The 23,721-nt window shown below is 46.3% G+C and overlaps 1 protein-coding gene across 1 annotated transcript; it reads right to left on the bottom strand.

Moving 5' to 3' along the window:
• Positions 1–4,710: 4,710 nt before the first annotated feature.
• Positions 4,711–17,017, bottom strand: GALR2 (galanin receptor 2). Its single transcript, XM_007072594.3, has 2 exons — positions 16,402–17,017; positions 4,711–9,120 (listed from the first exon to the last, which is right to left on the bottom strand). The coding sequence occupies exons 1-2, from the start codon at positions 16,755–16,757 to the stop codon at positions 8,340–8,342; spliced, it is 1,137 nt and encodes a 378-aa protein (XP_007072656.1). The 5' UTR covers positions 16,758–17,017; the 3' UTR covers positions 4,711–8,339.
• Positions 17,018–23,721: the final 6,704 nt, after the last annotated feature.

Raw genomic sequence — 23,721 nt, 5'->3', positions numbered from 1 at the left:
CAGGCATGGGCTAGGAGCACAGCCTGCCTTTATTAATATTGTCTCACTGTTTCCTTGTACTCCCCTGTCTACCTGTCTGTCTGTCTCCATCTGTTGTCTTTTGTCTGATACTTAAATTGGAAGTGCTTTGGGGCAGGGACTATCTTCTTGTTCTGGGTTTGGAGAGCACCTGGCACGATGAGTCCTGGGCCATGACTTGAGCTCCGAGGTGCTGCGGTAATACAAATAATAACTGAGAGAATGAAAAGACTGACGGTAGCTTGGGAAGGGAGTGGAGGCAGAAAAGGCCAAATGGAAGGAAAAGGATAAACTCCAGAGCTTTGCTCCTTGGTGCTTGAGGAAAATTACTCCCTGCTCAAGTCGTTCGGAGTGGCCTGATTGGCGGAGTGGATGATGGTGGCAGAGAAGAAGAATGGGCTGGTAGTTAGGGCACTGGCTTATGAGAGAAGAGACCAGGTTCAAGTCCCTGCTCCACCACAGACTTCCTGTGTGACCTTGGGCAAGTCACTTGGCCTTTCTGTGCCTTAGTTAACTGTAAAATGGGCTGTGCGCTGGTACTTTAGCCGAGAAACTGACAGATGTTGGCGCTACCCAACCTCGGTGTTGGAAATGGGGGATGATGGTAGTGGCAGGATTCAGAGCTCTGCCAGGCATTTCACTTACCCTCCCCCCCGCCCCCGCCATTTATCCGTTACTTTTTACTGTGTCTGTGAGTCACCCCACAGTGGTGGCTCTGGTTGCTCCCAGGTCCCACGGGGTTGGGGCTGGCATCCTGCTCTCACACGGGGCTGGGCCCGGTGCCCTGCTCTGGGCTTTGCAACCTGGCACAAAAGATCTCCAATTTGGCCCGCCCAGCCCTCTGTCATGACCCACTCATCTTGGGGGGCACGAGCGCCACAGCTGTGGGGTGGGCTCCTGCTGGCTGCCGGGATCTGTGTGGCGCTGGAGGCTGGGGCTGAGAGCAGGGAGACAGTCTCTTCCCTGCTGGCAGCTCTTCCCTGCTGGCTGGCACCCAGACGTATGGAGGGGAAGGAGTAATAGCCTGTCTTGAAGGCAGAGGGAGTGAAGGGGTATGCAGTATACTGCAGTCTTTAGTTATATGATCACATGCTATTTTTTCCACAGAGGTTAAAAAGGAATACTGAATAGCTGCTTGTTAAATGAATGCCGTCTCTCCTGGGCACTGAACGAGGCAGCGCTTGTGTGGAAGGAATAGAATAGTATGTGGTCGTGTAACTAAAGCCTATCATAATGCACATACCTAAGGAAGCCCAATTAAGATTCACAGTCACCCTACATTCTGGCATTTCCTTGCTTTTGAGATCTTGAATTTACAGCCTTAATCATGGTTTGTTTGGTTTTTTTTTAAATGCGAACAAGACTCAGTATAGCCCTTCTGGTGTTTAACCCATGCCGTTCTTTCTGATCACCTGCAAAGATGTTCGTGGACAGTTTAGAAATCATGGGCTTCATTTTATTCTCCTTTTTCATTTTACTGCCACGTCTCCTAAGAGTGACGTCAAAGGTACTAATATTAATACTTAGCTCTTGTGAAGCACTTTTCTTCCCAGAGATCTCAGAGCACTTTGTAGAGAAGGATCAGTATAAATCACTCCCATTTTATAGACAGGGAAACTGAGACACAGACAGGGGCAGTGACTGGCTCAACAATGAGTTAATGGCCTTGTAGGCAGAGAATCCAAGTCTCTTGACTTCTAGTCCATTCCTTTACCTATTGGACTATGTGGTTTGTACAGGTAACCCACTAGTAAGTCTGTTACAAGTCCCCCATGTGCCCAATCCACAGAGGCTAGAAAGCCTTGACTCAAGCCATAGCAGCTCATGCTTTTAGCTCTGGCAGTCCCCAATGCAATCCCGGGTCCATTGGCCAAGATGGCAGCTATCACATATGTGTCCAATGTAAGTGTTATTAAAGAAGCTCTGATGGCTGATGGCTATCCCAGGCCCTCATCTGCATTCCTCCTTCCCAATGCTGAGATCTGGAGGAGTTCTCATCGGGACACCACTCATTATGAAGAATTTCCTCAAGTCAGTTGACATGTCAAAAGTTGCTGAGCTCCTAATGTGTGGCACCGTCTGGGAGGAGATGTACAAATATTACTGAGGTATACACAGTGGGCGGGACTAGCCATAGTGACCTCAAGTTGTTCAGGAAGAGAGAAATCAGCTCTTGCTGTAACACAATGGAGCAAACCAGCTCTGCAACAGACTTCTAACCAAAGGACAATGTAAAAGTGATGTGATGTGAATTTTACTAGTAGAGGAGAGAAGTGAGGGGATATCAGTGAACCACACAGAGATCTGGAGGCTGCAATGAAATTAAATATTGCCTTGTATTGTGACAGATTTGTCCATCAGTCTAGTTACCTATATGGTCCCTGATAAGGCAAAGCACAGAAGGATCTATCAAGTGCTGGTTAAACTTTCAGAGTCAGGGAACAGTTTGGGGTGAAGCCAGATTTACCCCCACAAATAAATCACTTGAGTCTCCAGCCCCCCTCATTCTCTTCATCTGTTCTGCCTTTGAACTTTTCCATGGGTGACTAAAATAAGCCAGCAGCTGGTCTCTTGAGACAGAACAAATCCTGCTTCTGAAAGGTGAATCTAGGCAGTGCAAGGAGAGGTCATCCATCAGCCAGAAGAGACTCTCTCAAGCCCAAGAGCAGAGGAGTAGGAGAAGGCTGTTATTAGCCATGTTTCTATGGCTTATTACACGTTTTTCTTTGCCATGAAAGGTTTCAACCAGGAAGATAAATACAGAGATAAATAATGGAGCTGTTTATGCAATCAATGTCTGTGACTTATGCTGGGTGCATGGCTAGACTAAATATAATTATTAATAAAGAAGCATTGGGCAATTTATGGTCCTCGGCATAGGGCTAGCTGGATCTGGTTATAATAAGTTTTAATGGGAAAGATAAAATGTTTGACAGTTAAGTGCTTCTCAGGGGAGGGATCAAAGCAACAGGGACTGGAGAAGGAGCTTGTTGTAAATAGAGTACGTATTCCCAAGGTGTTTAGATCAGAGATGGGCTTCAGCCCAAAACCTGCAGCTAACCACCCTGAACTCTGGGAAATTTCAGATCCAAGGCAGGGTTTGAACTTTGCACCTTGGGGCCATCTCTGGAGCCAGAGCCTGAATTCCTTAATGAAGGCCTGATCCAAAGCCCATTGAAGTCAATGGAAGGGCTTCCATTAATGTAAGATAGGGCCTTCAATCTCCCACTGATGGTTGATTGAGGGTTGCCTTAGTGAAGATTTCAGGATGTGGCCGCAAGGATGGAGCCCCTGAAAAATCTGCAAAGCCCATTTACTGCTACTTCTGGTTCCTTTGAACGTGAACTGATTTATGTAACAGACCAGGGCCAAGTGAGCAGATCCGGCACTTAATATGGTTATAATTATTAATGACTTATGCATCTAGCATCCACAACTGTGCCAAACGCATTTAAAAAGAAATCCAGTCCCAGAAGCTTTGGTATAATCCATGTATCAGATAAGGGTCCTGCAGACTCAAAGGGCTTGAGATCTGGGCTGAAATGTGACTGTTATTGGATGCAGTAACAAAGGAGCAAAGTGTTTTGGCTCTTAGGGATGGGAATGGATGAAGAGTAGAGCAGGCTGGAAACTTTCCGACAAAACTTTTTTTTTTTCCATGGGAAAATGTTAATTCATCAAAACCAAAACTGTTCGCAAGGAAGGGTCGGCTTCCCCAAATCTCCTGATTCGAAGAAAAAAAAATGTGGACAAAAAGTTCAGACATTGTCAAAACATCCTGTTTCAACATTTTCAAAACAAAAAGTTTGGAGTTTTAAAATCTGAAATGATGCTTTATTCCCAAATTTAAGGGCAAAATCAAAATGGTTTGAAATTATCTAAAGGAAGCATTTCAGTTGATCCGAGCCACTTTTTTTTTTCCTTCAGATTATTGGTTCTTGAAAATTTTCAAGATTTTTGTCTTTTTGTCCTGTTTCGGGACAGGAAAAAAAGTCAAAATCTCAAATTCTTGTGGGAAGGGCAAACCATTTCCCTCCCAGTTGTAATGCAGAATAGGTTCTTCAGGAGGATTCTGTATGTCTTTCGTGGTCTCGTACCTCTCAGCGGTGAAGCATGTGGGTTTGTGTTTTTAAGTGCTGCTAATGTCAAATCCCAGAGTGGACATAATAATAGTTTCCAAACAGAGCACTCAACCACTCTCCACAGACTGGGCGCAGCTGTAATTATAAAGCCATTCACAGAGCCCTTCATTCCAAGAGCACGGAGCCTGAGTCGGACTCAGCCTGATGTGAGTATATGCAACTCCCACTTGCAACAGGGCTAAAATTGGTCAACTGTGTTCAAAGGTGTGCGGGGGGACACACCAAATATTGCAGTGTACATCTGGCTGGCTTCTCCTGCAGTATGTCCTACTGCACTCATCATGACATCTCTTAGACATAAAGTGTGGTCTGGAGTCCTAGCACATGCCTGTCTGGGGGGCAGATGAAGAGAAAAACCCCAATCCTCCAGAGGGCATGGCCTCATCATCAACAGAACTAGGTTCTACTCAGGGTCCCTCAATGAACAAAAGAAAAACAACTCCCCACCCCCCCAACAGCTGCTGTACCACCTCTGTCGGATTGTCGGACGCTAAGCAGCGTCTCACCTGTAGAATCTCTCCGGGTGAAAGGAGACAGGACTCGGCTGTGATGAATATAAAGGTGGTTCTTTATTGAGGCAGCTGGACCCAGGCAGACCCTGGGGTTTGCTCTGGCTCTCCAGCTCCCATGCTGGTTACTGCAGCCCATGCTGCCTAATGCAATGATACCCAGACTGCGGCTCACGAGCCAAAAGCGGCTCTTTAATGTGTCTCCTGAGGCTCTTTGCAGCGCATGGTATTAAAACACTGTGTGATTTCATTGTTAACCAATCCAAGTTATTAACCAGTCAGGAGGCTTTTACTCTGCTATTAACTAATTGTAGTTGATAAAATAATAATGCTTGGTCAGTCATTTTGCTGTGAGAATAATATAGATTTCCCCTGTCATACCGTTTAAACATGACTAGATAGTACTATAGTAAATGGAACAATGAATTCACACGACTGTGGCTCTTTTGGGTCATGCTGATCATTTGGCTCCTGAACCGCTGAGGTCTGAGTATCACTGGCCTAGTGTCACAACACGGTGTCAGGACTAAGCATTCATGGAATACAGTGCTGGCTACACTACATGGCGGAGTCAGTATTTACATTGAAGCTCTCCAAGGGGCACTCAGATGCTGCAGAAGAACGGTGATGCAGTGGGTGGTGCTCTTCTAGGTGAGCCGGTACTGAGCCGATGCCCCAGGCTGGCGAGCTACTGAAGGTGCCTTCTCTTGGATGAGATGTCAAGCTCATGTGCTGATTGTCTGTGGCAATTAAAATCCCATGGGTCTTTTTGGCATCAACCCAGGTGCTTTGGTCAAGATAGGTGATTTATATGCCCATTAAGTTCAACTGGATATGTAATTCTTCATTTGCCTCCTAAGATGTCTCGTGTAGGGCTGCTGCTGTATTCCACCATTTCAATGGCACATAGAAAGTGATCTCTCTGGACATTCTGCAAAGCACTTTGAAACACATTGCAATTAAAGGTGCTAATGTATACACAGCATATGAAACAGACCAGGGTGGTAAGTACAGATATATACATTAGGTGAGAATCACAGCTCCACTTATATGACATAAAAGTCCCCATGATCCTGCATCTGGTTAGCACAGCTAATCTCATCAGTGGCAGACTGTCCTCTCAGTAGCAGCACCTGGATAACCCATGCCGCTAAAAATCAGTTTCCCTGGTCCACCTTCCTTTGCAGGTGTTCACACTGTCACCTGCCAGGAAGACTAAACTCACACCCCAAGATTTCATTCCCGGTCCAGACATGCCAATTTTATTAGGGGTATTTGTACCTAGAGGATTGTTTCAGACCCACCTCTGATATATATGGCAATGATCTTCAAAATGGTGGCTGGCTTTGTCGTTCTGTGGAAAAAGGGGACACATGGATAGAACTTAGGCAGTCAGGGATAAGGATGGGAACCATGTGACTGGGCTAGCCACGTGTCCAAAGTGGCCCAAGCCACAGGGATACACTTGAAACATTCACCTTCTTCTTAATACTATTTAACATTTGTGTTGTAATGGCACCTGAAACTCTGGTCAGGATCAGGGCCCTATTGTGCTTGACTCGGTACACACATATATGAAGACATGTTCTCTGACCCCAGTGATCTTACAAGCTAATAACACAGTGATGTATGCAATACAATCAAATACAGAGAATTGTAATATACATTGGTAACTGTTTGTTTGTATTATGGTAGATAAAATGCCAACTTTTCTTAGCTATGCCTCAGCCTAGACTGGCTGGTTGATTCTGGTGGAGGAGGGATTTGAAGGGGAGGGTTAAGGCGGCGGGCTTTCAGGTCAGTTTAAGGCAGGAATTCCAGAGGAGGGGCAGTGAGATGATGTTTGTGTGAGAAGCTGACAAGTGCCTGGCTGAGGCTGTCATCCCCCCAGGAAGGGGGATGAGTGAACTAAGGGGGAGGGATAGAACCGTGAAAGACCTTGAAGGTGAGGGAAAGAAACATCTCAGTTTGGAGCCTGAATCATGTCCAGGGGTGCTGGAAGGGAAGTAGGGTGAAGCGGTTTCCCCTGGCTTGAAGCACTAATAGCAACCCAGTGCCTGGCTGCCGTCATATAAAGGGGTTTGCTGTTTGGTTCAATGACCCTCAGGGCCCCCGCTATAAAAATGGTTCCAGTGACCCTGCTCAAGTACTCAGCAGTAGCAACTAGACACTTACACAGGTGTCACATGGGGTTCAAAGGATCTTCCCAGACACCGAGCCTAATTCAACTAAATGCAGCCTGGAGTCAGGGGGCGTGACTTCCATGGAATTTGCAGTGAGATTAACGGTGGAAGTTGCTCAGAAAATGGCGGTGTAACAACCAATGTGGTGTAACATGAGTGTGTGCAGCAGTCAGGGCAGGTGTGCAAAGCAAGTGACAGGCATTTAAACATTCAGGGAGTGGGAGCATAACAAGCCGGATTCTGCTCTTCTTTTCAGCCAAGGAACTTCACTGGTTTCAGTGGAGTCACTCCAAAGAATCTGGCCTTTAGAGTTCCAAATGTGAGTACAGTCATTCGGTTGGGTCTGAAGAACCTGCAGACCCAACATGATGCCAAAGGGAGTTGGTCAAATTCTTGTTTGTTATGCTAGTGCAACCCTATTTGAAATCTTCCCTTCTGTGCCCCCTGCCCAGGTTCCAACTGAACTGGCCCCTTTCTGCTTGTCGGAGGAGACAAGAGCACTTTGTGTTTCAACCCACTTGTCCTTCCACACATGTTCTCCTCCCTGTCAATCCCACTGTGACAACTTCTCCACCCATACCTTGCGTTGCTATTTACACCGATCAGGCTGGCTGCTGTTTACATGCACTTTGCATGCACTGGTGCAAGTGACCACACCAGGGGCATGGCACCGAAGAACCCAGCTCATAATGCTGCATTTGTGACATCACCGTCATTTCCATTGCAACAGACTTCTGTTATAAATGCAAAAAGGTGAGATCACAGAGAACCTGTGAGAACTGAGCTTCCTTCCTGCACTTTTATATACAAACCCTCTGAAACCTGTCCCCCCAACTCATCCCTTTTGGAGACTCCTGTGTGACAGCAGAAGGGTCACTGAACAAGCCACTCCCCTTTTTTGGCTGTTATAATGGAATGACTTTTACCAGCGCAGCAATGAGCTTCCCCAGTCGGCCACCTGCACCGAAGCAGGATCTTTTCTTTAGAAGTGCAGAGCAATCTGGAGAGAATGTTCTAGGGCCAAGGCTAGTGAGGGGAGCTCTAAAGGTCTCCCACAAGTCTTTCTCCTGCAGCCAAGTGGCTCTGTAAGACTTTCAAAGGTGCAAAATTCTTTCTCAAAGGAAATAAAATAATTTGCTTCCAATCTAACCCCCTCCGCCCCCCCCCCCCACACACACACACTGACTGACCATTATCACAAAGTGGAGGGCCACATACTAGTACGTTTAGGAATTGGTTTGGGGAAAGTAGGTTTTGATCGCTGGAGCTACGTGATGATGCCAAGAGGAGGGCAATGAAACCACATTCCACATAGCCGTCTTAATCATTCACGTGGCTGAGAGACTAGAAAGCATCAGCATTTTAAACGCTGAGATTCCTGTGAGCAGTACATTAAAGCCAAAGTTCAGTCCTACCTGGGTCCACGTGACACTGCCCTAGAGTCAGAAGATTTTTTTTTTTTTTAAGCCACTAGGAAAGAAGTTCCACTAGGTGACATTGAAGGTGATGAAGGAGTTGGCTACTTTCTGCTGGCGCCCTAGCTGCTCCGTCTCCCCCCATGGCTGGCCTGGGATCTGGCAGCTGGTGAAGGACCTGGCAGGTGGGGGCTCGTTGATATGTGTCACTTCAGTCAGATCCGCCTCCAGGGTGCTGACAGTGTTGGTTACCTGTACCACATGTACCTTATTGGCCACCTTCTTGTGCAAGAGGCAGTTGAAGATCTTCTTGAAGCCCTTGCGGAAATGCTTGGAGACCAGGGCATAAACGATGGGGTTGACGCAGGAGTTGGAGTACGAGATCAGGTGCGAGAGGATCCTGAGCACGTAGGTGGCGTGGTTGAAAGGAAAATAGCCGAACCAGACGCACAGGATGATCAGGTGATGGGGCAACCAGCAGAGACAGAAGAGGACCGCTACAATGATGATCATCCTGGTGACCTTGCGCTTGGCCTTCTTGGATTCGGACATATCTTCAATGGGGTCCACGGATGTCCAGAGGTAACGGATAGTCCTCATGTAGGTGAGGCTAAGGATCAGCACTGGGATGACATAGCTGAAGATGAAGGTGCAGATGTCCATGATCTTGCGTTGGGAGATCTTCCAGATGGGATGGCAGACGGTCAGGTTGGCCATCTGGAACTCCTGGTAGTAACTGAGATACGGGCCGGAGAAAATAATGGAAAGACCCCAGATGAGGCAAATGGCTGTGAGCGCATTCCGAGGGGTTCTGAGTTCTCTAGAATGCAAAGGGTATCTAATGGCCAAGTACCTGCAAGGGAGAGAACAGAACAAAACTACAGTTCTATTTAAAACGGAGAAAACACCATCAGGCCAGCTACATGGGGAGAACAGAAGGAGAAAAAGAGTTAAAATGAAAAACTTTGCACTTCTAATGTAATTTCTTGTTTAACTAATTGTCCCATTTCCAAGGGCTTGTCTCCACAGAACCTTTGTGCAAGACACTCCAGGGTGTCTACAGCGCACTAGCCTGCCACGTGCTAACTGGCCAGGCGGACCCTGCTACCACGCACTAAAAGTTCCATGGTGTGCTTTGATGTATTGCTGTCTCAAACTTTTAGTGCATGGTAGCTGGGTCGAAACAGACAATTAGTGCAAGGCTAGCTAGCTAGGATGCTGTAGCGTCATACCCTGGCCTGGTGTCAAATCTCCATGTAGACAATGTGCCTGACCAGGCTGGTAGAGAGGAGATGGTAACTCAAACTTCTCTTTGTCACTGATTTTCACCATGTCTTTTACATTTTATATAATAACAATATATGGGCCACGGCGGCTGAGCTCAGATCCAAATCATTTTTAGGGTGTGATCTGAGTTTAAGGCTGAATTAGGGCTACGAATCTGGTTTGGATTAAATGGCACCTACGTCTTGGAAGCTGCAGTTTCCAAAATGTCAGAATCTTGCAAGCTCACCCACTTACCAGCTCGGTCACCTTGGATGGATACCTAAGCTTATTCTAATGAGATCTTGGTTACATCAAGAACAGAATTAGAAAATAGGGTTCCTCCATTTGGGATCCAACTGGAACCAAAGCCATAGGGTTGAAGAAATTTCAGTTTCTGAAATGCCACCATCCACAAAATCCAAAGGGACTTAAATTTGAACTTCTGGTTTGGCCCATCTCTGTATATGACAATGACATAGTAAAAGCAGCAGACTCAAAGGGCTGTGCTTTCAGCGACTGGTGCTCCCTTGAAAATGCAGCTGCAAAAATGCACATTTGTACTTGTGAATGCAGTGACCTGTTTTATGCACATGCAACTGCTGTTGTTTGTAGGCACATGTTGCTCTGGTCTTTTGACCATGTGGCTCTTTAAGAGATGTAAAATATTTATATCTCATCAGCTCCACATCCGTCAGAGAGCCTCCCCAGGGAATTGGCTCTGAAACAATGGTTGATGGTGCACCGGTGTATGGGCTGGAGAATCATTTTATTTGCCACAGTCAGCTCTCTGATGTCTGCACCTGGCACTGAGGGTGCAAAATTCCTGGTTACCAACAGATCTGTCCTCAGGGAAAGAGCATGACCCATCACTTTTTTAAGGAGAAGAATTTCTCTTTCTCCATCAGGGAGAGGGAACAAGGGCCTGATTCCCCATTTCATTACTGCAATCTATGCTGGTGTAACTGACTTCAGAGGAGTTACACTGGCTTAAAACTGGAGTGACACAGTTAGGAATCAGGGTTAAGGTTTTTCCTTCAGCACTATAAACTTCATTTCCACTGACGCCACTGAGAGTTTTTGCCAGTGACTTTAATAGGAGCAGGAACTTCATCTAATAAAGATGCAGCTTTCCTATCCTTTTCTCATGAAACAGGGCATGCTGCCGACTCTTGGCTACCTCCCATACTGAAGCTCCATTTCAAAACAAGCTTGTGAAGTGCCAAGATGATGACGTGTAATCAGCTGTCCTGTAGATTACACATCTCCCCCTTCCCCAACACCCCATCTCCACCTGGGCCCAAACCACAGAGGATGTGAGTTTGCTGCAGCTCCTAGCTCTCATGCAGAATCCTTCAGCTCAAGCAATAATGGCTCTGACTTTCAGCTTTGTTCTCTGGGGGAAGAGGGGGGTTATTGGGCGGTCATTACATGTGGTTGATATACCATTTTAAAGGGGGGTTTTCATTGTTATTAATTGTAACCATAAATTAGCATAAATTAATAGACTTGCATTGCAAAACCCATCAAACACCTCCCAAAGTATATTCAGTCTTACCACAGGCACAAAGATATCAGCTAGGATTATTGTGTATAATGTTCTGGGGAGGATGTGCAAATAGCTATTGATGTTCAGCCAGCACTAGGTGGCCAATGGGAGGTCAGGGTACCGAGTGCATTGCAGGACTGAGATCTAACTGGTTAGAGACTTCTGCATATAGCTTTACCCTAATCCTGAGCTGCATAAATTTTAAAATGCACATCTAATTCGCAGCAAGCTTTTAAAACATGTTTTTAGCATCGGCCTATGCCCACTAGTGAATTCCTCTTGATGGTTATTACCTGGTAAACAGCCTCCAGATAAAACATGAGAAAGATTCTAGAGGGCTTCTATTTCGAGAGGAACTGATCCATCAAAGTCCCAACCCCACAGCCCTTTTCCCTGAAGCCTGTGGGACCGTTTGCTGGAGTAAGGGTTGTTTTCCGATTGCAGGGTGAAGCCCAAACCCTACAGCTATAGAAAATCCCCCAATTCTGCAGCCTTTGGATTCTCACTGGCAACCAGAGTTGCATTCTTCAGGATCTAACCTTTCCTTTTTGGAGAAGGGGGAGGTGAGGAGAGTCATGAAATTGAAGTTTTCAGAGCTCTGTTTTTCAAGCCTCCCCTGTTTAACCTGATGTCCACTGAAACCAACTAAGGGAAGCCTGCACACCCAGAAAAGTGGAAACTACCCTCTAGCCTCTTCTTTGTGGTTACAGAATTCAGCCCCTCCCGCTGTTGCAATGATGACCATTTAAATGCCAAGTGTCTGAAGTGTATGTCTCTACTACAAGCACTACAGCAACAGAGGAGCCACTGGAATGCAGAGGCTTGCTACAGCGACAGACAGGAAGGGGTTTTCCATCACTGTAGTAAAGCCACCTGCTTGAGAGGTGGCAACTGAGTCAACAGAAGAATTCTTCCATTGACCTAGCGGTGTCTATACCAGGGCTTAGGTCGGCAAACCTATGTCTCTTGGGGCGGGGGGAGGTTAATTTTTCACATCCCTGAGCGACAAAGCTAGGCCAACCTACATTTTAGGTGTAGCTGAGACCTTCATGTGTCATCCAAAAGGTTAGTTCCCCAGAGTGAGTCACTGCAACATAATATTGATGCTCTTGTGGCGAGAAGAGAGCACAGCGGATGGCAAGAAATTCATAAATTTTTTGGCTTGCAAAATTTTACTAGAGAATCGTTGCCATTTCCTACCATTTCACCTCTTACATTTTGGGTCTGATCCTGCAAAGAGCTGAGTGCCCCCTGTGAGGTTCTGGGCACCTTCCACTCCCAAATGAGATGTCACTGATTGAGTCCCTTGTTTCGTACATTACTAACATACTAGTAGCTTGCGTCAAATGCAAGACTGGAAGGGAAATATATCGAGGGGCAGGATTTGACAAGGGAGAGGTACCTCAGAAAATGGAAAGAAATGAGTTGATCCATTTTGTACTACTCTGAGGGTATTTTATGCCAGCCTCATTTCTGGAATCCTTAGTCTTGGACTGACTTGGTTATTGTATCAGAAGACTGGCACCGAAATACTGTGAAGATAGGCACGTTGGAAATGTCATTGAAAGATGAGATTAGTGAGAGATAGTAAACAAGAGGCACAGGGTGTGAGTTTCCTTTAATCTCATTCACAGCTCCCACTGCTTTTCCCTCTGAAAACTATCGTCAGGAACAGCGGGAATACGATGATCACACAGAGGAAAGATGTAAATGATAGTTTAGTAATCTCCCGATTATACATCAAACTCCTGTGGCCTCAGTTCTCTTTTCCCATAGTTCTCAGAAGCTTTACACTGGTGTAACTCCACCGGCGTCCATAGAGTTACTCCTGATTTTACATTGGTGGGAGAGGAGAATCAGGCCCTTCACCTGCTTTAAATATACGTAGACTTGGAAGGATTAGCTTTTTATCAGTAAATGTCATCAAACATTGATTTCACCACTGTAAATATACAAACTGATGAAAAAATACTTCCATTGATAATACTCGAAATATACAGACAGGCAAAGTAAGAAAAATGCTACTTGAGAACATATTAGAGTTTGACGCAAAGCTAGTTACTTTCTATATGTCCACATGTGATGTTGACAATTGGGTTACAAAGCTTTTATATTTTGAATCTCAAAGTCTGTCACTAAATAATTGTCTTCCTGCCCTCTGATTTTCCACAGCTGTGAAAATTTACATCGATTAAAAATAGAAAAAATGCTTAAAAATAAACAGCGATCTTATCTGTCAAAATTATAGAAAAATAAAAACTGAATTCTGCCAAGCTGAATTATACCTGCCCTTCTACGGCTCCTTTGGTGACAAGCGGCTGCTGCATAAAGCAATTATTCATTGCAAAACAAATAAGACATAAAAAATAAAATACAATTTTGTGAAAGGCAAAGAAAAGACAACTTTCTGTCTGGCTTCTGTTCTATAATGGCCTGCCAAGGGTTTGCAAAAAGGGCTTTTGGCATCTTTCTAGTTGGCTCTAAGATCCACAGATCTTGCAGGTTTGAAGTCCTGAACGCCGAGTACTTTTGACTTTAAATAGAAAATATTCTAATAGAAAAGTTTCAAGAGCCACGATTATCTTTCTCGCTGCAAATTAATTACTTCTCGACCTCTTGAATGCTGAATTGGTGGTAGAGATCAGCAGGAGCAAATCACAATTACAAATGTCAAACGCTGCAGGCTGCCTTCGTTAGGGAGAATTCCAATTCCAAACCTCGCTGTTGTACATGACAGTTTTAATTGAAAACCAGCATTCGTTCTAATCTACAGTATTGTCAGGTGCCCCCAGGCCAGCCTGGAATCATCATCTGGCGTTTTAATAATAATAATAATTAATAATAATAGTATTCAATAATGTATGTTAGAGAGAAATGTTCTTTCGAGTAATGCAAATAAAAGGTGTTGGTGAGTGGAAATGTTTAGCTTTCGTAACTTTTTTTTAAAAATTTACCTACTTTGCCATTTATCAAATGCTATTTACAAAGCAGGTGTGATTTCTGTAATTCCTCAAATGAGCTAAGAGCTGCTGCTTACATTACGACATCTATTTCTGAGCCTCTATGCCAAGATCACGGACAGTCATAGCTTGTTTTTCTCTCTGGTTTTGATAACCTGCTCACCTTATCTCCCAAAGCCTTGAGTTAAAACAAACAGGGACAGATTTTGATCTCACTTACATCAGTATAAATCTAGACTGGCTCCAGTGAACTAAATAGCTTTCTCCACATGTACGTCCGTGTACATGAAATCAGAATCTAGCTGCCGGTTTCTTTTGAAATCCTTTCCCCACCCTCCTTGTTGTTCCCACACGTTTCCCAGGAACTTTGTTGTCTTTTAGCAATTCTAGACACTGAAAACTTTCTGATCATCTAGGGCCAGATTGTGAACCCATTCCTTACAATAGTGAGCAGTTACATGTACAAGTAACCTTGTTGTCAGATAAGTAAATGCTCATCGGTAGGCATAAGGGATTCACACTCTGACCCTCAGGAGTTTCTCTGCTGTTAGCTTTACACCAGCATTCTCTTGTTGTCTGCTCTTAAAAACCAACTCTGGCAATGCCCCCAGGAGACTCAGGAAGTGTACACTTCCGAAACCTCCATTTAAATTCTTCAGTTTAATTAACACGCTCCCTTATTTACAAGAGCAAGCTTCCTCTTTTCATGCCCGGCTTTCCTTGGGGATGGGGATGTCTCCACTGTAGCTTCTGTAGGGGAGAGAGACCCGTTTCATGCTAATATTGCCCTTTGGTTTTCATGTGGTTGACCTGCATGCTTCATCCATTTACCCATCGCTGTATCTCTCTGTGGCCCTCAGAGAAAATCATACAGGTGTGACCTGATGTCACAGGTATGTCTTCACAACAGAAACCAAAGGTGTGTTTTTACGTTGAGTTAAAATCCGAGAGAAGGTGAGGCAGTTGTCGTTTTCACGTGGGTGAGCGGGTCGAGTTAAAGGCTATGTCTGTGCAAAAAAGGTGGTGAGGGGCAGTGTTCACTATCCTGCTGTAAAATCTTAGTGGAAATAAGGCACCTGTAGCTCACCCCCTGCTCATGGCTGACCTCACCTACTTTCCCTTGCAGGAAAATCTACAGGTGCCTTGTCTTCATTAGGATTTTGCAGCAGGCTGGCTAATGCGCCTTCGTTATCCTGAGGTAAAAACCCAACTCTCTGGCCGTGGAGACAAAGCCTATATAGTCACATTGGTGCAAACCCGCAACATAGGCCCAGTTGGCACCTAAAATGTAGGTCATCCTTGCTACGTCTCTAAGGGGTGTGAAAAACACACACCTCTGAGAGACATTATTAAACTGACCTAAGCCCAGTGTAGATAGTGCTAGAATTCTTCCATTGACTAGCTACTGACTCTCAGGGGGTGGATTAACTACAGCCAGAGAAAAACTCCTTCTGTCGCTGTAGCAAGTGTCTACACTACAGTGGTTGGTCGATCTAATCTTTAAGTGTAGACTGGGCCCTACCTGAACTCTGCTTAAACCACACCGTTTTCCATTGATGTCCCTCTTTCTCTTTCACTGAAAAACCTCCTGGCCCCTCTGGGGAGCTGAGTCAAGGGAAAGCAGTCGTGCTTCTCCCCTCACTCACACTGATGTAGCACCTCTCCTGTCAATGGACCCACTCCGGCTTTCCTCCCAGGCGCGTGAGAAGAGACTCTGGCCCTGCATGTGGACCACAATTTGGGTGATGACTCTGAACCCTGCCAGCCAGGCTGAGCTCCCAAAAGCACAGTGCTGCTGGTTTCATCTGTCTCTCTCCTTCAGCCACGGGAATGCTTTGGGGTCCTCCGCTCCGTCCCCCTAGCGAATTCATCTACTCTGAGCTGGGCTGGGGCCAGGAACTGGTCCCAGGTAATGTAGCATCCCCAGCTCAGCCGTCTACGGGTGCCTAATCCCCCCCTCTCCCCTGCAGAGCACAGTCCCATTTCCTCTAAGCTGCCTGTTTCCACCACCATGCGAAGACCCGAGCTTGCTGGGGCACTGCAACTTCCAGGAACACCCCCGCCCGCCCTGCAAGAAGCCCTGAGAGCCTTCTGTCCCACTGGGGAGCTCACCTCCTGCTCCCACACTGCACCCCTCTGCTAGCCCTTCCAGTGCAGCTGCTAGTCCCCTCCTGCCCCCGATTCCCTATGCCCTCCAGCTCTCTCTGGTAACTTCTGGGCAGAGCGGGAGAGGTTCTGGCTGGCTGGCCAGGTTGGAAAGTAACCAAGGAAAGTTGCTGAGAGTTATTTGCCAAGGTGGGGGGGGGGCGGGGGCTGGAAGGAGGGCAGCCCCCCTGCTGCCCTGGCCTCTCCGTTTTCCTACCTGTCCAGGGAGACGGTGGCCAGGGTGAAGCTGCTGGCGTACATGGTCAGGTAGATGAAGAAGTGCACGGCTTTGCACAGGAAGGGCCCGAAGACCCAGCCCTCCAGGGTGTAGATGGTGGCTTGGAAGGGCACGCAGCACACGATGAAGCACAGGTCGGCCACGCCCAGGTTGAGGATGAAGAGGTTGGTGGTGTTATTCACCGGCCCGTTCCGCAGCAGCACGGCCAGCACCAGCGAGTTGCCCACCGTGCCCAGCAGGAAGATGAGCGAGTACGCCAGCGGGACGAGCACGGACTCGGGCTGCCAGCCGGCCTCGCCGCCGGACGCGATGAGCTGGGCCAGCGAGCTGTTCATCGCCGCGGTGGCCCCGGCTCCTCCCCAGACACAGCTGCTCAGCGAGGCAGACCCAGGCCGGGGGTGGCGTGGGGCGCCTTGCTCGCTGGCATCCCCCGGGCGCTCTCCGCTCCAGCCCCTGCCCTCATCCGCGCCGCGGAGCCTGGCTTAGTTCGCGGTGCTGCCCGCCGCCCGAGCGGCCCCGGAGCCCTTGGCGCCCTCGCTCGCCCGCGGCTCGGCTTCTCGCCCGGCGCGGGAGCGGGTTCCGCGCGCCGCCTGCTGCCTCTCTCGCCGGAGAGCACCGCGGCGGTCTCTTGAAAGCGATCGGGGGGCGGGGGAGTAAACTTCTCGGCAGTTTTTATTTATTTATTTATCTGTCCCCTCCCTCCTTGCAGCCCAGCGCTCTGTGTGGCTCGGCACCCGGGGGAAAAACTGCATAGATCCGAGCCAGGCTCTGGTTTCCTCAGTGACAAATCCCTGAAATAAAATTAATGCTGTCTGTGGAAACCTAAGGCTGGCCTCCTGGCCGCCCCCAGAACCCTGGTCTGTTCCTTCGTGCCTACACCTCAGGGGGGTCCAGAGGGTGCCCAGGTGAGGGGCAAAGGGCTGCTTTAGTTCTCCTCCTGGGGGTAAAGGGAAATGTTCCTAGTCCAACAATGCCTCCTGTTACCCCAGCAGGCAGTAGCTGTCCCAGGCAGGCTGGCGTTCTGCTTCTGCAAAGGGCTGCTCTGACACGTGTCAGAGCTCTGCGCAGAGCTGGTGTGGAACAGCCTCTGCGGGCTGGATCCAACAGAGCGGCTAGATGCTGGACTATTGATTTGTTTCTATGATCCAGCTATCTCCTGTCTTCTGAGACCGCAGCAGAGGCAAATCCTAGAGTCCCCTGTCCTTCCAACTTGAAGCCAGTGGGAGTTTTGCAAGAGTGAAGGAAAGACTGCAGGAGCTGGATGCAATATCCGATAAATATTAGGCGAATAATATCTGGCCAGTTTTTCTACTGTTATTTCTTTTATTGTGGTAGCATCTCCAGGCCTCATGAGGGCTGCATTTTGCTGGTCACTCCACACACAGAAGATGGTCCCTGCATCAAAACGATCTATTCTGGCTTTCAGGTTGCAGAAGAGTTGTTGGCTTTGTCATCTTTTGAGCAATAAAGAGGAAATCCAGCAAACCCATCCGCAGTGGGAACAAATCCTTTACACCTCTCCTCTCAACCAGCTACAAAATTGCATTTTTTCCCCTCGGTACCTTTCCAAAGTATTTTCTTATCGTCGTAGAACACCATCAATTCTTTGAGTACGTTTCACTTCGCTGATGTTCGCTTGGCTTGGGATTAGTGATCAGTAATAATACAAAGAAATATAATCACTGATACTTTCCACTTTGCACCTAATGACATCAAAGGGCTTTATGAGCATTAACGAAGTAAGCCTCACAGCAACCCTGTGAGGTTCTGTGCACATGGGTAAACTGAGGCACAGAGCAATGAAGTGACTTGCACAAAGTCGGAGGCAAATCAGTTGTAGTGTGGATCTGCTGGCTCCAGTCCTATGTGTTAACCACTAGGCCCTGCGTCTGCATTCAGAGAACAAACACATTGTAGGAAATCCTACTTTGTTCCTGGTCTAATCTTTTACTCTTATCCCAGTGGTCCCTGGAGAATATTTCCAGATGTCCACAAAGGAGCCTTTGTTATTGATGAGGGATACTGGCGATTGCAGATGTGTTCTGTAATTGATGAGATGATAAACTATTAAGAAATGTTTTTAACTCATCAGGAATTTCTTGTTGTCACATATATTTTCTGTAATAATGACTTGGTTGGAAATATCTTTAGTTTATCAGCCATGTAAATTAAGGTACCATCAAGGAATTTCCACTTGTAATTGGGTGGTGGGAGAGGAATTTCCTCTCTTTGTATACACCTGTGGTATATAAGGAACTGAGGTTTTGAGAGTTAGGAGTGAACCCAGCTGCAGAGATGCTTCTCCAGAATCAGTTTGGTAATGTATAACCTTCCTTTTTCTGTATTGTGCAGTGTTAATCTTTGACTAATAATCTTTGATTAATAAATTCCCATTGAGCCCGGAGTCAGCTGGAGTCTTATTAAGAATCAAAATTGTACCCTAACAGCTGTCAAAGATGATAACACTTTTCCACTAAAGAGCAGGGAAGAAGAAAGTCACTCTGGGAGAAAAGTTTCAGAGTAGCAGCCGTGTTAGTCTGTATCCGCAAAAAGAAAAGGAGGACTTGTGGCACCTTAGAGACTAACCAATTTATTTGAGCATAAGCTTTCGTGAGCTACAGCTCACTTCATCGGATGCACGGGAGAAAAGCTATCAATTTGCAAAAAGAGCCTTGCAGCATGGAACTGCCTGAGCCCCCGATTCAGAAATGGACAGCTGCCACTAGACCATGCAAGACCGACATCCTATTGAAAACAAGAGAAAAGGGGGCTGGTTAAGGCCCTGGACTGGGACTCAGGAGATCTGAGTTCAGTTCCCAGCTCAACTACAGACTTTCTGTGTGACCTTGGACAAATCACTAAGTCTCTCTGTGCCTCCTTGTCCATCTGTAAAATGGGAACAATACTTTGTCTCCTCTATTTAGACTATTTCTCACTATGTGTCTGTACAATATCTGGCACAACAGAGCCCTGAGCTACTAGTAGTAAATATTACTACTACCACTATGCGCTACTATAATATGAATAAGAACCCCCTTTTCCATTGTAAAGCCTGTTCCTAGACACTGATCGTTTGTTTTATTGATTTTGCTGGCCCCTCTGTTCCTTCTCAGGCTATTGCAATTGTAAATTGACTTGCAGGGATTTCTTCTCTTTACCATTTGCAGTTATGTGTACACACACTGAGATCTTTTTCAAAGCTTCTTTACAAATGTTTGTGCAAATTGAGGGCTGGATTGATGGTACTGCAGACCGAAGTCTTTCGTTGTATAGATCCTGACCCTTGGAAGAATCACCTCTTGGAGCGAGAAGATAATTCATTCTCCTTAGCCTATTCAGTCCTAGGTCCTTCACTGGAGCTCTAAAAACAACCCACCATTGGTGATGCAAATTCTTACCCATGGGGAATTGAACTGAAACCAGCAAAGTCATTTTGCCTAGGACAGCTAGCAGCCCTCAGATGGTAGAACAACTTTGAGGCACTTCCAAGCTGGGTTTGTAGACTCAGTTTTCCATTTCCTTGCACCTTCTGTCCCTATATCCCATGCATGACCCACTAGCTCCCCCAACAATGCAGTTGTTGTCAAATCACATCAAATCCCCTCTTTCAACCCCTGGCTGCCCCAGAGGATGGAAAAGGTGCCAGTTTCCAAATGGAATCTGTGCAATGAGCCAACTGGTGACAGTTTTATCCTTAGGATTTACAGACTCCAGAGCAGATTCAAAGCCCCTGGCAAACGTAAGCACTTTAAGTATCAAGAGGGAAATGGCATGGTAGAAATGTGCTTGAGCTAAATTCCACCAATTCTTTATCATTCGAGTGAACTCCCTTGACAGAAGACTAGAGAGGATGTTTGTGCTCTGCATATCTCATTTGCAACATAATAGACTTCAGCTGCCTTAATGAGACATATATGAATGAAAACAGCAAGCATTTGTAAAAGGTGTTTTAGCTGAGTCAAATCCCACCTCTCTGCTTGAAATGAACATCACTTTAAAAACATGTTTGGTAAAGAAATGTACTCCAATACAGAGAGTCTCATCTCAAACTTAAGAGCAGGTGGAAACACACTGAATATTAAAAAGAAGACCGAAGTCAAAAACTTAAGATGGAAAGAAAAGATGCAAATTGTGATTTTTCACTTAGGCCCTCATGTCCCCAAGAGGGCGCAAGAGTCAAAGAAAATCAGATATAAACGAGCCTAATTTAGCCCTCTGGAGGAGTAAAAGAATTACAATATAAACTGCTGATTAGATTAGTTTATCACATCACCATCCTGTGCAAATATCCTGCTAGGACATAAACAGAGGCAGAAACCTCCAAGCTTTGGATTACAATACCTGCTGGTTTTATTAGAGCTGGTGCACTAATTACAACTGTTTGAATTCTATTATTATCTTAAATTATTATTATTAAATTAATTAACAAGAGTTGGTATTTATTAATAACCATATTGCAGAAGTGTCTGGAGACTCTAGACCTCCTGGGGGCCCCAATGTGCTAGGGATGGTACAAACACATACAATGTCATGCTAAAAGTTGCCCAAGCATTTCCTTTCTAAGCCTCTTGTTTTCTATTGCTTATGATTTTCTAAAACTTTCAGCTGTAAGGCTGAAATTTTCCAGGGTTGGCCAGGTGAATTTTTATTTATATTTTTCAGACCTTGGGGAACCAAAATGGTGCAGCTATTTCTGCATATGAGAACATTTGGAGGGGGGAATTGTGAATATTTTTTTTAAACCGCTCTAGCTGGATATAGAAAAATGAAATTTGATCGAAGACAGCCCCTGCTGAGAAGTGGCTTTTGAATACAGTATAGTGAAAATTGGGTTTGATTTTTCAGTTATGAGCATTTGACACTGTAATTGGTATGATGTTTTTAGAATTTATTTGCAATGAAGGCGGGTTGTATTTTGCATGCCTAGGGGAAGAGGCACAGGTTCTCCTGGAATGGGTCCTGTTGCACGTTGCATGTGCTGTAAAGCCGTGTTTCTGAAAGGACATGCACACAAGTGGATGCTTGCGAAGATGTGCAGACCCAGTGAAGTCAGTGAGGCTCTGCGTGGGCTCAGGGATCCAACCACATGCATGCAATTACAGGATCAGGACCTAACAATGCATGAGGCCATGTATATAATGCTTTATAAGGTGTGCATATCAGTCCAGTGCACAAAAATAGGCTAGGGCCAATACACACTTTATAAAGAGAGAACATTGCTTCATTCATTGCACATTTTTTGAATAATTACACAGAGTTAAAGAGTTTTACCCAATTTAATTGGCACCAACTCTCTCCCCCTTTCGTTGCAAGACTCATGAGAAGTGTTTTTCTTAAAACCCCATCTCTTGGTCTTACATGAGAATCACTCTCTATTTAGCTGGCCCTCATCACCATAATATCTGAGCACCTCAGTCTGTATCCTCACAACACACCTGTGAAGTAGTGCAGTGCTATTATCCCCATTTTACAGGTGGGGAACTGAGGCACAGAAAGACTAAGTGACTTGCCCAAGGTTACTCAGAAAGCCATGGCAGAGCAGGGATTCTGAATCTGAATCCCATGTCCTAGACTAGTACCCTAACCACTGTACTATCCTTCCCTCTCAACTTTCGTTTTAAGTTTCCAACCCTCATAGAGAAAAGCTTGAAAATGTGACACTGATGTGTCCAAAAGGCCATAAAATTAACAGGCAAATAAAAACAACCTCCACTGTACTATTTGTAAAATATCTGAAAAAATGTAAGCCAATGTCATGATTTCTGAGGGCCTGTCATATGATTTTTGAACACCTGGACTAAGCCATACTGCAATCTACACAATAAGTACAACTTTGAACAATCATAGAAGTGTAGTACTGGAAGCGACCTCAGTAGTTCACCTAGTCCAATATATAACTTTACAATGATTTGAACAGTTAAATAATACAAGGCCACATATGACATAAATTACAGGAAGCAGTGGGGCAAATGCTGTGTATGGTGAATAAGGTTTTGTCTTTGCTGCAGAAAAGGTGTGTCTTTACATCAATTTATTTATCACTGTAAAATTCTAATGGAGACAAGGCATAGGTAGTTTGCACTTTCAGGAACAATCCTGTATCTCCTACCTGTGCTTTACCTCATTTCCTACATCAAAGTAAAATCTAGTGTCTTGTCTCCACTGGAATGTTGCATTGAGATAGAAATCTTTGTGTAAAATCACACTTTTTTTGCAGGGAAGACATGGCTTAAATGAAAGCATCCAGCTATAAATCCAGCACCAGAGGGAAGGAGAGCAGAGATGTGTTTTCAGCTGTGATTTGAAAGGAAATGGAGAAGCAATGAGGCAGGGACACAGCAGGGCGATTGTCCCCAACTATTTCAGCTCACAAAACAAGTATGTAGGAGGACTGGGAAGAGGCTGGATGACTGGCAAGTAGAAAAGTGGCAATGTCTAGGATAAGGATTAAATCCCAGCAGTTTCCAGAGCCCTCTCTCCCCATCCTGTGGGGGCTCCGCAAAGGGAGGGAGGTTACAGTATGGCCCTACATCAGCTAGAGATGGGCCCAAGATGCAAATTGAGGATTGACTCCCTTCCTCCCTGGAGTTATGGGGTGTTGGCACCTGAGGTTGGGGCGCAGCCTGTTAGCTGCAACATTTGTGCCAGGTAGGGTTGCCAACTCTGATTGAAACTATTCGGGGAGATTTTTTCCCCAACATGATGTAATGTCATTTTCTTAAAAATATCTGATTAAAATCTCCCGGATCGCTTTCAATAGTCATCGGGAGATCGATGCCCATTCTGGGAGACTCCAGGCCTATCCTGGAGGGTTGGCAACCCTAGTGCCAGGATTTGGGCTCTGGTTCTCACCCTCCCCTCCCAGCAAAGCGCAGGGCATTCACACCCGGGGGGTTGGCCTGGCGGGTTACAGGTGCAGCCAGACTACCAGCCAGGGTCCAGCTTAGATTCCCACCCGCCCGCAGGACTCAGGCCCAGGGGGCGGGCAAGGCAAATCCGCTGCGCCCTCCAGGGCTTGGTGCCCAGACACCAGGGCGATGGGCACCAGGGCTTCGATCAGCCTGGGGCTCAGGCCCCTGGCAGGGCTGGGGGTGGGGGGCAGCGTGCGTGAGCCCCACCCAGGGCAGGGTGGGGGCGTGACGGGAGGGGCGGATCCTGCAGGGGAGTGGGGAGGAGGGGCTGCCGGCCCCAACTCGAGTGACGACAGCAGCCCTTCCCCCGCCCGCGGGCCGGGCCCAGCTCTCACAACGAGGCCGGAAAGGGCTCAAATAGCAGCTTGGAGCCCGCCCCCAGCTCCCC

The sequence above is a fragment of the Chelonia mydas genome, chromosome 14 (genome assembly GCF_015237465.2).
Source record: "Chelonia mydas isolate rCheMyd1 chromosome 14, rCheMyd1.pri.v2, whole genome shotgun sequence".
Lineage (NCBI taxonomy): Eukaryota > Metazoa > Chordata > Testudines > Cheloniidae > Chelonia > Chelonia mydas.
This window is presented reverse-complemented; position numbering and strand designations above follow the sequence as displayed.